At 43.0% G+C, this 18242-nt stretch overlaps 1 protein-coding gene across 4 annotated transcripts in view; it reads right to left on the bottom strand.

Moving 5' to 3' along the window:
* The window catches only part of cacnb4a (calcium channel, voltage-dependent, beta 4a subunit), a 39489-nt gene extending 22836 nt beyond the window's left edge, over positions 1–16653 (bottom strand). For 3 of the 4 annotated variants that reach the window (XM_037110707.1, XM_037110706.1, XM_037110705.1), the window contains exons 1-2: positions 16363–16653; positions 13539–13622 (exon numbers count right to left, since the gene is read on the bottom strand). In XM_037110707.1, coding sequence (XP_036966602.1) covers positions 13539–13622; positions 16363–16425 — 147 coding nt within the window. In that variant the 5' untranslated portion in view covers positions 16426–16653. Of the gene's footprint in view, positions 1–3834; positions 4652–13538; positions 13623–16362 lie in introns of those variants that run through there. The other variant, XM_037110708.1, reaches the window with a different exon arrangement.
* Positions 16654–18242: the final 1589 nt, after the last annotated feature.

Genomic DNA, 18242 nt, shown 5'->3' on the forward strand with positions numbered 1-18242 from the left:
TGTTACAAAATAAACCGTTTAAGTGCTTATTTGTTGCAAAACATAATGGATTAATTCTGCAATTCAAGTTATCCTTTATTTAGTTACTTTTTGATAAATGTAATTGTTACTAGAAAAAAAATGCTGTCTCTTCCTTTTGTTGCCAAAAAAAAAAAAAAAAAATACAAGCCCTGAAGCATTGTCTGTGTTTGTTTTTCTGTCCTGCTGCTCAGCAGGTGGCTGCTGAAGGTAAACCTGCAGCTGTGTCAGTGCACATGGTTAGCTAGACAATCCAACGCAGCAAGATGGCAGAGAGGACAGCATTAACTGAGCATAAGCACAAGGTATCAGCTAACTTTGGTTTTACATATAAATTCACACAATTAGTCTTGACTAACATTTTCAGGGGCCAATTGTCAGAGGCTGATAAAGTGTTTAACTTTATGAAGATGAAGCATGACCGGAAAGAACAAGCATTATGAATCAAAAGTCTACAGCAGGTAGGTGACGTGATCATCAACATGACGTGATCATCGTGCCAATCATTTGGAAAAGAGTCAGACAAGAGAGCCTGCAGGTCACTACAGGTCGGGGATGCAACAAATCTTTCAGCTTCCCTGCCTGGTGCCTCAGAAGTCCCAGGACAAAGTCTCACTTCCGAAAAATCCAGACACCCAGGAGATACTGACAAGTGCTGATAGCAAACCACAGTGACACAAGAGCCCCAGAGTTGTCTTCTGTAGTGCTGCCAACTCCGCCCTAAACATGGTACAACGTAGAAGTCAGCAGCGCCAGTGTTGCATGAGCAGGTTCAGCAGTGACCCACATCCCTGCTGTGTGGACTGAAACATGACTGGAGTCATTGTTTGATTGCAACTAGAAAAGGTCAATGAAAATGACTGCAAACAATGTAGTTCAGTTATTAGTAATGAAGTAATGAATGAATCCAGTTATACAGAATTTGAATAGGCTGGATGAGACAGTCTTGGGGGGATATCAGGTTTTTACAGAGAATCCATTTACTGAAGAGTCTGAGGTGGAAGTGAATAGTCTCCAGCCTCATCAGTTAGTCAGAGCCACAATGATCAAAACAGCTGAACCCACAAGAAAGAGTTGGTATTTCTGGAGGATGACGTACAGAGTGACAAATCTGAGGGAATGTTTTTCGGCATCCAGGTTTCTGTCAGCAAGAGTCCAGTTTATTTTGTGCATTGAGTGTTGGGTGACTGGCAGAGCACTTCCCAGGCTGGGTGGCAATGAAAGTCGCCTGGTTGAATCATCAATACAAAAAATATGTGTTATAAAATATCTGTTTGCTCAATAAAAAGTCAAATGAACAAAAATGTGATGAAGTGAAAGTTGTCACTGACAGTCATGAACTCACAGAGGATATCACAAAAATCTGCAACTCTTCACTCTTCACTCTCACCGCTCTTATAGCGCAATGGTCAATCATGAAAGGCAGCTGTTCTCAGCCAAAAAGCTCTACAAACCCACTGCACACTGCCTGCTCAGCACTGAACAGAAAACAAACACAGTAAGCAACTAGCTGGAGAACACAATTTAATATTGAGCAGGTAAAGAGGCAGATATCTCCCCCTGAAGCTGGCAGAGGCCAGACCAAATACACACACACACACACACACACACACACACACACAATCTGTGAACTTGTAGAAACATTCAGCAGATGTTGCAGAATGTGTTTAGATTCTGTGGTGGTTCTGGACTGAACTACTGTGAAAATGTTTCATTCCAATGTCAACTTTAAAGCATCGTCAATTTGCTACAGCTCAGTTTTGTGCTGGGATTTCAGCGTTGACTTTTGGTTGAAACCAGAATGTTTTCTGGGGTAACGCCGTGTTCAGACCAAACACAACGCAGTTTATGTGTGCATCTAGAGTTCATGCAAGCCAGTGATAAGACAGGAATAGATGTGAATGAAGTGAAGATGCGAAAAATCGCATCAAACGTGCATTCATGTGAGTTGAAAATGTTGTACTCAAGCACATTTTGACATGAAGCTATCACCAACCTCACTGATGTCCAGAGACTGAACATGAACAGCAATGGAGGAGGGCATGATCACTATTCAAAGCTGTTTGAGGACACCCAGATGTATGATAACACATCTACTCGTACTGACAAAGGACAAAAACGAGCTGCTGAAAGTGAGTGGGTAAGTTGTATTGTTGAAGGTGTTCTACACAAAAAGGTGATCTTAGTCTTTGATTTTTCATGTAAAACATCATTGATATTGAACTGCATAGGCTGTGAGCTGCCAACAGAAGGTGGCCAGGACTTCGTAATGGGAGCACTTTTGTAGAATAATGTAAAATATGATGCTTAGTGCCGTGTTTAGTACTTTGAGTGTGACAGCTTTGACTACTCCACACTATGAGTTGTGGGGCGAACTTCACAGGATGAAGAAACAAATCATCCATCTTTATCAACAGTGTCTGTGTTGTCATGTTTCTTACTGCTTTAAACACAACTTATATGATCTATAAGGCGCATAAAAGATATATATCATCATTTTGGAGCCTGATTAAAACAAATCCTATCTAAATTTCTCAGTTCAAAGCCAGCATTGTAAATTCCAGTGAAATATAATCTAAACTTGAACCAACGTCCTCCAGTAAATGGTAAAAATGTTCACTGAACAGTTAGTATAGGGTACACAGACTGGGACATAACTGGTTCCTTGTTGGTGGGCTGGATGGCCAGGTTCAAAATTGGTGGAAAGCCTGAAATCAGAACAGTGGGTGCTGTTAACCCAGCAGATTAATGCCCATCAGGTTGGACTGACAAGCTGAATCACATATGGGTGCAATAAGTATCTGTCCACATACTTCTGGCCATATATTTAGCTCTTCAGATGAGATAACCACCTCTACAGAAAAGCACAAACTTGAGTGATGAAAAAGAGCTCATTCTTCAAAACAAGATAATAAAAAAAAAAAAAATCCCTTCCTACACCTGCTCTGTAGATGGGAGACAATGTGTGAAAAACTCCCCCCCCGCCTTTAATCTCCACGAAGCAGCCAGGATGTCAGCTGGAGTTATAGAAAGGTCTTGACAGGTTCTGGCTCAGTGGGATTCCCTCCGCCCCTCCACCCCGCAGCAGCTCCTGCATTTATTGCCTTTGTAAGCATTTTTCCGCTGCTCCGCCACATTTCTTTCTCGTGGATGCCCACTCAATAACACTGCTGGCCTCTCACTATCGAAGGCAGTGTGTGTGGACCTATCTGTGCGTGCCATCACCTGTGTGTGTGTGTGTACTTAAAAGCAAATCCATGTTTGAAAAGGGAGTGTGTCTCATTTTATCTGCCGTGCATGCATTCGTGTCTTGTGTGGAAGGCGCCGCAGTTGGATGCAACAGCGCATCAGTATGATTCAGGTGGCCACGGTGTGTGATCTTTTCTGTAAACCTCGATGATGTGCAGTGGGATGTGATGAGGGAGAGCGACAAACAAGTGAGAACGACACGAATGAAGCCTCTCTCCAGCATGCACACGGGCTAATCGTCCATATGGAGAGGTGGGAAAGAACCGCCGCTTAGATCTGCAGACGCTCAGTCCAGACAGGAGGAGAGCCATCATCTGGCGAGAAAACTGCGCCGTTGCTTGGAGGAGCCCTCAGACACACGCTCTCTCAAACACACACACACACACACCCCGGCAAACACACACACACACACCTCATGCACACCCTTCCCCCAACCTCCCCCGAGAAGAGTGCGCGCTCAGCCCGCTGAAGTCTCAACGCATTCCGTGGGTGTTCAGGAAAGGGATCGACCGGCCACGACACAACACAGAAGCATGGTGCACAAGTGTCAGACGCCCATCCACTCACCGCCTCCGAGTCTTCAAATCCATGAAGGTACAAGTTATCGTACATGGAGGAGAGAGATTCCAAAAAGCAGCTCTTCGGTGCAAAATCGACAGTGAGGGTTCAACCTGTTCCAGAGAGGACGGACGATGAGCACAGGGGAGTGACAGAGCCCACCAGCAGCGCTCTCTTTCTCCACATGAAGGTAGACCACAGAGCAGCAGACAGAACAGAAAAAAAACAACCCAAAAAAGGTGCAGCCCTCTGTTTTCCTGAACTGAACTGGATGTTATTGCCCCTGAGCCGAGCGAGTGTTGGTTCCCATTATAAGGCAGCCTGCTTGTCCCCAGAGGCAGAGCAGACCTGGCATTTCATCTGCCTTCCAAGCTCAGATCACACAAGCCAATCCCTTCCTCCAGCACTGGCTGATGACAGGAGAGGGATGCAGCCTGCTGATTGGCTGTTGGGGGCTCCAGTCGATAATACTGAACAAGGAAGAGGCAGAGAGGGAGGTGGTGGTGGTCTGGTCTGCAGCCTGTGAGCAGCGTTAACCAGAGGGGCTGCGTGTATTCCGTGCATGGATGTGTGCATTGTGGTGATCTCCTCACCTCAACACCCGTCCACAAAGACTGACATGTAATTTACACACACAGGATCCGAGCAACGTTATAGACAGCTTCATGAAGGCACCGGGGCCATAACATCAATCCACACACGTCGGTGCAAGGACACTGATCATGAAGGGGATCAGTGAAGAAGACAGAGTCTGAGGTTTGAGTGTCAGTCTGAGGTCTGACACCCTTTTATAAATAGTAGGTGATAAAGCATTCACTGAAAGATGTTGGAATGGAAGAGCTGTTCCCTGATGACACATTGCTGCACACTTTAAAACAGACACATCAGGGAGTCTAAGGTAGAGGGAGAAATACAGATAAACTCTGCCACTTTCTCAACAGAGGAAGGCAGTGGGATACAGTTAAAAGCTCACTCATTAATTGAACCTTGAGTTTAGAATTTTTACTACCGATACTTAGCTTTTTTTCTGATTATCAGTATCTGTTTGTTTTTTTTGTGTCTCATTGCTGATGACATAAATGAATTGTGCTGCTCTGGCTCTGATGCAGCGTCCTCTGTCACGCCGGTCTCACTCAGTGTCCCGCCTAGAGCACTGTCTGATTGGTTACATGTCACAAGTGATAGCCTACAAACACTAAATAATCCAAACCTGTAACTGTAACTGGTAAGTTATCAATACATGTAGTGAAGCAGAAGTATAACGTGGACAAAAATGGAAATAATCAAGTAAAGTAGCTGAAATAGAGCCGTGACGATATCACATTTTCTTTACACAATAATCATGGTCAAACAAAAGATACGATCGCAATATCTATAAGAATTTGAAAACAAATGCTAGGAATCAAATCAAATCGATCTGTAACTTTGTTCACTGTGTTTGATCGCTACCAAAGAAGTAATATGATATAATCATATATTATATTATTATATATTGTTCTCATATTGTATTTTCAAAAGCACCTCGTAAATGTTTGGACTAGGTGACAAAATCAGACATCACAAAATGTTTGACCCACTTTAATAACTTTAAAAAGTCACATTATTGTACTTGACTATGACTAATACATAAATATTAACATAATAGAATTTTGATCATTAATTGTCATAAATGTGGATATTATGAATGAGTAAGAACAAGTAGAGCAGTCTGGTAAGTTCAGAAAATGACATCACTTGGCTGTAATGCAGCCTTTAAAACACGTCATATCACAACACAACAGCATCCAAAAAGACCACATATAGTCTCATATCACAACTGATACACTGACAGACCTCTGACAAACACACTTGCTCAGTTTTTCATTTTGCTAAATCTGTTCTCTAGATACGTTATTTTTTTTCCTTCTTAAGCAGGAGAAGGAAGTGTCACGGCTGAAAACTCAATAATGAAGTGAATCTTGGGTTTACAGTTTTTATCAGTACATGTTTCTGAGGTCAAGAAGGATGAAGAGACAAAAAAAACATTCAGAATGACTAACAGACACAACTCACAACAGTGTGATGTGTTTTAAAACTTGTATGTTGAAGTGAACATGTGTGTGACGCTGTGATCCCACCCTCTCTCTGAAGATACAAACAGCAGAAACAAGTGACAGAGACGCCGCTCGCCCTGATACAAGACACTGCACCATCAACATGAGTCTGAAGCTGATATCTGAGGGGCAGAAAGCTGCTTAAATCAAAAGCAAAGTATTATAATTAAACAAAAGTAACATCACATAATAACCATCATTAATATGAAAAAAGTTAAATCAAAGTTAAACTTTAAGTGTACGGCTGCTGTTTATCGTTATGAATGCTTTATAACCATTTACTGGGCAGTGGTTGATACTTGATACAAGTTGCTACAGTTGTTAAAAACACTTTGTAAATGGTTAATAAATACTGTATCATCGATCATCGATAAGTATTATGTGGATGACTGTTATAAAGCTGAAACTGTTGGTTTGTTGTTTGTCAACAGTCAAATAACTAATAAGGTTTAATCAACATACATTTACCAGTTGTTAATAATTATAAGTGTTGTAGTAAAGTGTTACCCAAAACAAAATGCTGCAGTAAAAGCTCTCTAGATGTAAATCTGATATTAGTATTATACTCATGTTTATCTACAACGTGCTGTACAAGACAAAAAGTCCATCATCCCTGTTAAATTAACCAACAAATCAATACTTAAGTAACTGAATAAATTAATTACATTGACAACACACCTGTTTTTATCTAATACAGGGTAAACAAGAAAACACTTATTTGTCTGCTCCAGCTTCTATTCTGACAGAGCAACAGCGCCCTCTGCTGCCACACTGTGCTACAGCAGATACACCTGCTCCCATCAGCTGACGCAGCTTCATCCACTTTGCCACTGAAGCAGTTTTCAGTTTTTCCCTTCCTCTGAACAAGCATCTCTCCAAACGGCTGATGGCTTCATACAAGCCCATCAGTTACTCTATTGGGAGAAGAGATGTGACGCATCGAAGAAGCTCTCAGATTAAAAAAAAAAAAAGAAATACGCTGCAACACTCAGTTTTATGTTCCACTAGACAAGAGTGCCACAAAGAGAGCTGATTTTGAAGACAGAGAACCTGCTGAGAGACTGACTCAGACTCAGCAGGTTGAGCGGGTCAGCCAGGGATCGGAAAGGTCGCTGGTTCAAATCCCAGATCCGGGCTGTGTTGCATGTTGAAGTGTCTCTGCCATCATACTGTGTTCTTGATGTTAGGGTTAGGCAGCTTAAACTTGTGGATTAGTTCATTTTCACTCTAATGTCATTGTAGAAAAGCAAATGCTTTTGGACTGTTTGACTGTGATTTTTGACATTTTTCACAATTCATCTGTGAGTGTCTCTACCAACGAAGGTTTTCCTGAGCCCATGTAGAAATCCCCTTTATACAGTCATGTGTTTGACAAAGAGCTGAACCTCCTTTCAGTCATGATACTGTCACCTGTTACCACCGAGCCTGTTCACCTGTGGAACGTTCCAAACAGGTGTTTGAAGAGCGTTGCTGCCATCAGATTCAGAATAAATGGATATTAGCAACAATGAATGAATGAACTCTATTGCCTTTGCGCTGTTTACTATTGAGTATGTGTCAAAAAAGATTAACATGTTTATGTTTGACACAGCGTCAGCTCGTATATTTACTCATTTGAAACCTTAACTGACTGTGAAAATAATCTTTAGCTGCAGCCTGAGCTTGTATGCACGAGTGAGTTTTATTTATTTGCTGCTTCACTGTTGTAACATTCAGTAGTTTTTGCTGTTAAAGCCAAAACAGGTGAGGAGAGAATTGGGAAGCAATGGTAAAAAAACACAAATTTACCCAATAATAAGTTTTACAGTTATTTTAATCTTGTCAGATGGTCTCCAGGGTACAGGCAGGCGAGTAGAGGGCCAGCGTGGAGCGATGAGAGCAGCGGCCGGGCAACATCAAGTAATTCACAAATGAAAGGCTGCTGAGTTGAGCCATGTGACCTACATAAGAGGGATTAACGGGTTGAAGAAGTCCCTTTCTTATCGCTTTGCAGGCTGCAAGCTGGAAAATTAGGTTAAAAGGAAGTCTTTTCAAATGTATTGTGATCCAGAAATGAAATTTAATTTCAGGGCCAAAGCTGTGGCATCACAAGCTCTGCCATCCCGAAATGAGACTTTATTCAAATCTGCAGGCAATCCTTACATTCACACCCTGCCCCTCAGACAGGAGGGAATTAAACAGGCTGACCCGTGATGTGAATATGGTCCGAGACGTCAATTCAACATTTTTTGAGAAGAGGCAGCGACGAGGTCAGCAGTTCACAGCCAAATTTCTGTCCCCACGGAGATGTAAATTTCCAGTCGGCCTCAGCTGAACTCATTACAGCGTGAGACTCAACTGGCACTGCCTGAAAAGATGAAAAATGCTGTTTGCACATGTTGGATGTGTTTTCCTACCTGTCTACTCTTTAGTGTTCACCTAGCTGGGCAAACACAGGGCTTGTGTTTGCTTATTCTGAAACGCTTATACACCCTTTCTGATGTCGATATGTGGGGGTGCACAGTGTAACTTAAAGCTGCAGTGATGATGATGAACTGTTTCAGTCAGTTTTTCAATTATAAACGTTTTGACATAAGGATCTGCTGTTATTCTTTTGCATTTATGTCTTTGGGTTTTGGACTGTAGGTTGGACAAAAGTAGCAATCTGAATATCATCAATATATATTAGACTAAAACAATTAGTCAGTTAATCATGAAAATAATCAGCAGATGAATCCATGATGGGAATAATCATAAGTTACAGCCCTATAACCGCTGAACAAGCTCACTCATTTATAGGATCTAAACCACATGACGTCACTGTCATTCAGTAGAGTCGGGTGTGCCGCTCCATCAGTTGCATTTGCTATTTGTTTTGAATGTTACTTTGTCACCATTAATGACGAACGACTGCATTTACTGTGGGATCTGAGGAAAAGCCATTTTTGTGAGAGGGGTTGCTGTGGAAACTGTGCAAGACACATGGCTGATTTCACGCTTTTAAAAAAAGAGACGAAAGAAAATAAATCACAAAATTGTGCTTAAACGTTTATTTGACTGTTGTGAAAAACTTGGACCGACTCTGCAAAATGTCAGCGAATGTGTGCTCAGCTCAGCTCTGCTCTTATTTTAAGTGCTGTAGAGGAAGATATAAAATTCCACTGTGGACATTAATGAGGGACACACATATGAATGTTGCGCACACATAATCTGAAGAACATGGCTGTAGCAGTTCTCCGCTTTACATGACTGTAAATATCAACAACAAGAAAAGTTCCTCGGAATGGAAATTATTTTTGTTGTTAGTCAGCTTGAAGATTTGCATCGCCTTTTGATTCGACAACGGCAGAAAAAAAATGACTGTTGGTCTCTGAAGTAGTGTTTCTCTTGTCATGCTGTCAAAAACATTTCGAGAAGTTCCTGTGTAACTTTCCCGTCCGACTTGCTTTGACATTTTAAGGACCTGATCGCCCTGAAGCTGTCTTTCTCTTTTTTTACCGGCTCATTGCCCATTACCTCAACCCACTGTTACTATCACATGTGTATGTCAAATTAGGACACGTGTCTAAACTGTGCCCTTTCTAGTCCTTTCAGGATCATGATAAATGTACTTATTACCAAACACTGAACACAGTGAACATGATGCAAAAAAACAAACAAACAAAAAAAAAACCACTTCTGCTGCTTGGCAGATAAAGACCACATGGTGCCTATCTAATATGGAATATCTACCTTGAGAGTTAAAGATGAATCTGCAGCTGACCTTATCTCACACACTGATCACTGCCTCACACTGCTCATGGGATTCACTGCATCATGCAGACTCACTGAGATCATTTCTGAGAAAATGCGCACAGCCAGCCCTCTGATGCAGGACATGTGTGCTAGCCACAATGTGCCGTACACCGCACCGGCACATATGTACCTTATATTAACATGAGGAGCTGCTCTGGATTATATTCCGGAGAGCATCTGCTGAGCCCTGGACATCCTCTTATGATGGCGCTCAGAGGTCGTCCCGGAAACGCTTCAGACATCCGCTCACCGACCACGCAGAGAAACATCTGTCCACGTGAGCGCCGCATGTACATTTTGGGCACGCCGTCTGTCAGAATCAGCTTTCTACCTGCAGCTCTCTGTGACAGATCCAGTGATATGAGTTTATCATGCAGTGACTCAGACTGATCAAATCCTTCCTCTTTGATAACATGCTGTCCTCCTCCTCCGACATCAACTGAACGCAAGGAACACACTGCCACTGTATATACATGTATATTTTAAAGTCTGCTCTTTTTGAATTCCTCCTTCCTTAAATGGACTCATCTGTGTGAGCTCATCGGGCCGTCGCCTGACAGTACGCCACGCTCATCCTCCCTGAACCCGCACATTTAGAGTCAATCCTCAGTGAGATCACCCTCTGGAAAACTCCAATTTAAGGTCCTGAAAACAGATGTATTCAATAAGCTTCTTTCCCTGAGTGATGGACTCAGCATGAGCACACAAAGGAGATTTCCTGTATAAGTGATTTTGTCTGTGCTCTCCTCACTGGTCTGATGACAGATTTTGTTTCATCATTTGTTGGGAAACAATGTGAAGCTTCAGAAATGTTTGTGGACTACAGAACCTTCCATCGGCATCAAGGAGAGCAGATAAAGACTGAATTTTCATTCTTTGGAGAAACTATCATTAACTTATACTAACAAATGTCTACCGGTGCACCAGCGTGGGAGTATCGCCACTGACTCCAGAATCAAAAACTCCATTATACTGTGAAATACAGAGAGATTTGACGGGCTGTGTTCAGCATTGTTTGAACTCGTCTGACAAGGGCTTGGATGTAACGGAAATTCAATTCTATGTATAAATCCAGCTTTAACACACTTTCGTACTCCCAAACCCAATTCTGTGACAAAAGCCAGATTTCAAGGCACAGAGACGAGATGAGGATATGAAGGATGGGGAGCTGGTAAAAAGCTAACAGGACTCATTTCAAACGATTTAGGGTAAAAAATCCAAATGTTCTGGAGGCGCATCAGTCCTATGGAACTCTTAGGGACGCATCCTTCTCTGTGTTTCCTTCTTTCATGCCAATAGTTACTTTATATCGATGGAGTTCTGAATGGAGGAAGGAGGAGCAGCCATTTCCTGCTAATCAACCCTCTGCACTTGACTCCTGTTGTCGAAGGGCGGCGGTTACTATGGATACACGAGGGAATCAAAGACGGCCCTCCGCTCCTCTTCTCACCTGATGACAGTCACACCGGTGATGACACGAATTACAGCGGGGGCGTTAAATAGATCTGTGAGCGCGTATCGAGGAACAGGAGCGAGCACTTCTCTGTCCTTGATATCCACTCTCTCTTTTGTTTCCGTCATGTTTGTTTCGTTCGTGTATGTCTTGCTTTTCTTGCTGCCTCATAATCACTTTCACGCAGCAGGCACTCAATAATTAATGAGATAATGTCAACAGGTGCAACACTGGTGCCTGCACCCGTGTTATCCTGAGAGAACATCATCAGCCGGTGTTCTGCTCAGTAGTTCTGCCATCAGTGCTGAACAGGTCTACAGTAATAACCAAAAAGCTAGAACAAAATAATACGTGTGACCTGCATCGCTTTTGGGCTCAAACATGAAAATCTCACATGTACGTAGTGACCTACATGTAGCTGAACTGCAGCAGCCACAGATGTGAGCGCCCGACACGATCATAAATCACACCTGGCTATTAGATTGGACATCTCGTCGTGCGCTTTTGGGAGCACGTCAAGCCGAAAAAGCCTCTGACCCGATTCTTTAGTCACTTGAGACAAAGACCAGCCCGGGATGGAAGAGTTCATGGTCAGGTATGGAGGAATGAAAAAGCGTAGAAGAAAGAGGGGGAGGGGTTTGGCCGTGTTGCTAACGACGGCGCGTGGCAGCATCCTCCGTTCCCTTGGTAACTTGTTAGCATGACATCCAAGTCCAGGGTTACTCCCTTCACTATTATGAATTACAGAAGGGACTTCATAAAGGAAACCAATTTGAATTTGTTTTACAGTGGCACATATAAAGGAGGCGGCAGCGGCTGCATTCAAACAGCCCTGCCGACCTCGTCCTCATGAATTATACATGGTTGGTAGACGGCTCCTAAGCAGCTGAGCGGCCCGGATCCACGGGCTGATGCAAATCGAGGCCATCGATTCCTAAAACTACAGTCGAGGCAAAAAGCTACAGTTCTGGCAACACGCAGTCGAGTTGTTCACTTTTCACTTGACGTTAGAGTCGACCTTTAATGAGTGAAACTAAAAGCGTGACAGGACTGCTGTCGGGGACCAGCAGCGGCACGCAGACCACTCACTCTGTCAAAACGATGGAGAGGACTTTCAACAAGAGCTTCTTCAAGCACCAAATCCCCAGCGTGCTCATCCTTCGCCGTCAGTGCTGGGATCACACATTGGTCCATCACAGCCTATATTTTATTTATAGGAGGACCATGAGGCCTGCAGTTGGCACGACCAACATCATGAGCTATCTAGGTACATCAGAATCCAGAGTCAGACCAGGCCCTTTAAATATAAGAAAATGCATCAAACTAGCAAAGACAGAAATATTAAATGTCCATTATCAAAATCGCTAAAACATTAAACTGCCAGCTGTTGAAAAAGCCAACATGTTTTGACCACTGGGTCAGCTGCGGCTCAGAGGGTCGTCCACTAATCTGAAGGTCGGCGGTTTGATTTCTGGACCCCTGCAGCTTACGTGTCGCAGTGTCCTTGGGCAAGAGACTGAACTCCAAATTGCTCCTGGTGTCTCTTCTATCGGCATGTGAGTGTGTGTGTGTGTGTGGATGGTCATCGCTCCCGATGGACATGAGGCGTAGCTGCCTCTGCCTGCTGTGTGTGAATGTGTGTGAATGCTGACTTTGAGTGGTCTGACTCTATAAATACAGTCCATCTACGGAGCTCTCGCTTGGTCTTCATCAGGGCTCCAGACAGTAATGAACAACACAATTTCATCTCATGCCAGGTGACTGAAAGTGCCGGTATTAAAATAATAAAAAAATAAAACGCACATAGGCTTGTTCTCAAACAAGACTCCGAGAATGAGTTACTTTTTAACCAGTGACATTTAATACATTATCAATGGCCATTCAAAATTGTTCTCTGTCCTCAATTGTCCACCCGTGCAAAAGACAAAGGCTGATTTAACCACTCAGCAGTGATCAGCAACATCATTACCTGAGCCCACACCCATCTCGGCCTTTGTGTTCATCTTAACAACACACCTGTACAGTTCACTGACAGCGTGACCACGTATGTCCCGACGACACAGAACCACACGCAGACTCACCAGGTGAAAACATCACCGGCCGATGCTGTCACAGCTAGTGATGACCCCACTGAAGTGACCTCTATCCAAGTGTTGGTTGACATTTTTTGTTTAAGACAAACTTCCATATGCTATCAAGTTAAGTTACCTAACGTATTGATAATGTGATTACTATTTAGTTAGCATGTAACATTGAAGGCTTATAACATTAGTTCATGTGTGAATGTGCCCTGTCTAAAATCAGACGGACAGGCTTTCCGTTATTTTCTCTGATTCACCATGTTGAGAGACCATCAAGTAGACTGATGTGGGTGATGCAGCTGAGTGCCCTACCTGTCTGAGGATGAAGGAGGTGGAGGTGGTGCTGCCATCAGACCTCTTCAGCCGGCTGCGTCTGGAGTACGTCCCTCTGTTAGCCTGGGGAGGACGGAACACACACAAACAAAACCCCTCCTTTTAATTTTCTCTACGTCTTTGTAGTATCTTAACTCTTGACTCTTTCTTCCACACTGACTTCAAGGGCACCCTCCCCCCAGCAGCCCCATCAGACCCAGCCTCTCAGGCCCCGGGGGGCTGACGGGATCCTTCCAGATGCCTCTTGTCCTCTGTCATGACCTGATTGTGTGAAGCCACTCCATAACTGCTCCTTACCAAAAAAAAAAAAAAATCCACAACACATTTCTTTTTGCATGGACACAACTAAGCCACACTGATTTCCTTTGTATGACCCACTTTCGTACGCAGCCTGTTTGTTTCAATGCTTGAGGAGCCAATGAGGCAACACTGCACCTGAGATGCAAAAGGAAGGAGGAGGGGGCGAAATATGATGAACGACCTCTCAGCTTCTCAAACGCGGCATGCGTGGAATCTTACCCTCCTGTGACACTGCAGAGCATCTGAAGCAACTGGAGGCTTCCAACCCCCCCGAAAAACCCCAGAGAACACACTGCTGCGGATTTAATTATCTATTTAACTTCATTTATGTACAAAATTAAAAGTGGCCATTTGATGCAATGTACCAGAGAGAGCCTATAGCTGATTTACATCTGCAGTCTTGGCAGCTCATAATTAAAACTTCACACAGTTATAGGACATCACAGAAAAAAAGAAAAAAAAACCTACAACAAACATAACACAAACACACACACACACACACACACACACACACACTTGGGCTGCATTTGTTTATCACAATCATCTTGGCAAGTCTTCTTTTTTTGGATTAATCTGCTGATTAATTTCTATGAAATTGGAATATTATGAAATATGCTAATCATAATGAGATAATATCTTCAAATGCTTATTTTGTTCAACCAACGCCACAAAAACAAAAAGATATCCAGTTGACTGGACAGGCTTAAGTTCCACTTGCACCACTGTTTCTGGAGCTTTCAGCTGTAAAACGTGGTCCTCATCATCAGCTTAAATCTGCTCAGTTGCAGATATTAACTAACCACTAGAATGACACTCAGTCACCTTCAGTTCAATAACGACTAATCCAATTAAAAATTAAACAGATTTAAATCTACCAGATTAAGATTTTTTTTTCATCCCCATCAAACTGAACTCACTGTTAGATATCAGCCACCTTAATACACCTGCTTTGTTTCATCAAGATCTATGATCTACCCCCGCAGAAATAAAGAAATATGTAATAAATTAATCAAAGTGAGAAAAGAAATCCCTGGATCTGTCCCTTAATGCAGAGCCACACCAAAAGTTAATGTGGTCTGTTCTGGGCCGAGACACATCCTCCATCCAAGTTCCATGAAAATCTGTTCAGTATTTTTTGTGTAATCCTGCCGACAAACCAACCAAACACCAACTAATAGACACAGGCAATAAGACAGGCACATAACCTCCTTGGCAGAGGGAATTCCACAGAAGAAATCAACGAAGTCAGAATTGATGAGAAACTCTGAAACATGGATACCAATGATTACCTGCTTCTCATGGAGGACACTGGTAACCAACAACAATTTGAGATTGTTGTATTTTAAAAATAGGTTTATAAGCTGCAGATGATTCACCTCTGAGGGTAAAAAGGCTCAGATGCAGCAGGAGAAGATGGATGATTTATCGTTCACAGCTCTCATAACATTTATTATGTTAAACTCTTTCTCCCTCCTCTATGAACACCTGTGGAACACATATTGTAAATTACATACTCTTGTCTACGTTGCGTGGCTCTACACAGGTGCAGCAGCTCTGTTGATCTTCTCCTTCTCAGTTTCACAGGCGGCTGGCACACCAACTTTAAAGGAGCATACCGCCACATACTGGGTGAAAATTCTGCACTTGCTAGGTCAACTAAAGTGATTTGGCTTTGTATTATCGGTTATAACCTTGCAATTTGCAGTTAACAGATCATGTAAATTTTCCATTAACCGGCCGATCACTTTATCTGTCTGATTTATAAGGTGCATCCCTAATTTTCTGTCATAATCAACGGTGAACATAATCATTAGTTGTAGCCCGAGCAGTCAATATTCACATCAGACAAGCTGGAACTAATGCTCAGTGTTTATGTTTAACATGGAAATAAATCAATTATCAAAACACTGCTGTTGCACATCAATTTTCTGTGGAACAGCTGATTAATTATTGACTAGCTCCATCAGCTTTCACTATCATATACATTTCTCTCTCTGTGTGTGTGTGTGTGTGTGTGTGTGTGTGTGTGTGTGTGTGTGTGTGTGTGTGTGTGTGTGTGTAGCAGATGCTGCCTGAGTGCTGAGGATGAGTTCCCTCTGTCGGACCACCTCGTGCATCATGAGCAGAGTCCCATCAGAACATTCTTAATAATTAAGGAGCCCATTTCATGCCGGTTCTGAATAAATCTAATCACCGGCACACTGCAGGAGCAGAGCCGCGTGTGATGGATGACACCCCAGAGGCTCATTAGAGCTGATGAGAGATGTGTCCTGTGTGAAACGGAGAGCCGTATAATGAGTTGAGCAGGTCTGTGGGGATCGCTGCTCAGTCTTTACAATCAATTTCCAATGTTCATGTTGGACTATCAGGAGTGTAGCTATTGTTCTCCTTGATTATTTCTTTTCTTTTTCTTTTTTATCAGAGAAGAAGAAGAAGAAGAAGAAGAAGAAGAAGAAGAAGAAGAAGAACCTCTGTAATTTCATGCCTGTCTGCATCTTCCTACCTGGAACACGGGCTTCTGCAGCCCGTCTCCTATCCCGTGTCGGGTGTAGATGTGCCGGGACATCTCAGCCAGCTCATCGGTCCAGGGCGGAGGCTGCCGCTCCGTGCCGCTCCACTGGAACTGCTGCTCCGGTGGCGGACAGTGCACCGCCGGCTCCAGCTTGGCTCCGGTTCCGCTTCAGCCTACAGAGGAGAGAGGAGCGCGTCTGTGCTGGGTCCCGCTCCGCAGTGGCTGATCGCGGATGAAGCGTCAGTACCAGAGCCGGCACGGACCCTGACCCTCCCCCTCCTCTGCATCACGAGGGGGGCTTCAGCAGTGCTGCGTTCAGGGACGACGCAGAAATTCAGAATTACAACTTGTGATGCACATTATGGAGGACTGAAAGTGCCATAATTACATAAATAAATAAATACACCATTAAATAATGAATTAAATGTGTCATTAATTCACTGAAATACCAGTTCATTTTATGTAAAAACAAACAAACAAACAAAAAACATATAATTTTTTCACTATTTAATTGTGGGCGGATCCTAACACCTGATTGGTTACCCTGCACATCAAGTCAAGGAAAATTGATTCCAGATAATGGATTGATGCAGTCAAACAAAACTTTACTGGCAAAGCTAAAAATCAGGTGGAAGGCTCGGTCCCCTGCTAGCCCCACTGTTGATACAGCGTGCTGAACAAAATGTCAAAAACTTGCCCTTACTAGAAAGTTCATGGGGATACCATAGACATAATAAACGTAGACACCTCATAGACTGACGTTGCCTATTGGAGCTGACGTATCAGCACGGCCACCATCTTGGATGGGTCTCCAATGCGACTCCCCCCCCTGCATTTGTTTCTACTGAGGAAGGTATATCCCCAACTACAATAATCATTTACTGGATTTTCACATGGTTACAAATGGCAGAGATTTAGTCATGATACAGGGCGATGTCGCAAAGATTATCAAAAAATATATTAAAAAACTCTCACTTGTGAAACAAAACGCCGCACGATCTGGTAACAACACTGCACTGGTTATTGCAGCCATAAACTGAACAAAATACGGTCATAGTTGCTCGCTCTCCGTTGATTCCGATTGACTGCTTGCTAGCCTAGAGTTAGGAGACCCAACCAAGATGGCGGCAACGTGGGATTACTTTCCAGCACGCCATGAGGCATCTACATATATTATGTCTATGGGGGATCCTCCATCAACGTAGCCGCCATGTTTTGAAAGACTTCTTCTTCTCCTTTCGGTTTCAACACTTCAGACCAAAGCAATGGATGTTTGCCCCGCCCACTGACTTTGATGGGGAGTTTGTCAGATAAACTAAATTCATGAAGCACTGCAGCACACGACTATGAAATAACTGATTAAATAATGAAATAATTATATACTTTTTTTTTTTACATAAAATACAAAGGTACGTGACTGAACTAATGAATACATCCATGTAGCACACAGACATCATTGCCATACCCAGTACTGAGGGATTTTTTTTCCAAGTACCCATGATAAAGTTGTCCAATAATTACCTAAATTTAACTCTGACTGAAAGATGCAAAATAATTTTACCACGCTAAAATAATGGATTTTATCATCTGACCAGCAGTACCAGAATAACCCACCTGAGGGCAAGAACGAGAGAGGAAAACAATAACACGTCAGTACCAGTGATGTGTTATTGACACCAGAGTGTGTGCATTTTGAATAAGTCAGTCCAGCTGGCCTCAGGTCAGTGTGTTGGCCAAAGGAAAGGCAGAGACGTGCTTATTAAGACCAGGAAGACCAGTGTTTATACAGCATCAGTCAAAACTGGTATGGCCATAAAGTTACAAAAAGTAACGCACATTACTGACTGTGACAACGAGTGGTCTAACAATGG

Source organism: Acanthopagrus latus, chromosome 9 (genome assembly GCF_904848185.1).
Source record: "Acanthopagrus latus isolate v.2019 chromosome 9, fAcaLat1.1, whole genome shotgun sequence".
NCBI lineage: Eukaryota > Metazoa > Chordata > Actinopteri > Spariformes > Sparidae > Acanthopagrus > Acanthopagrus latus.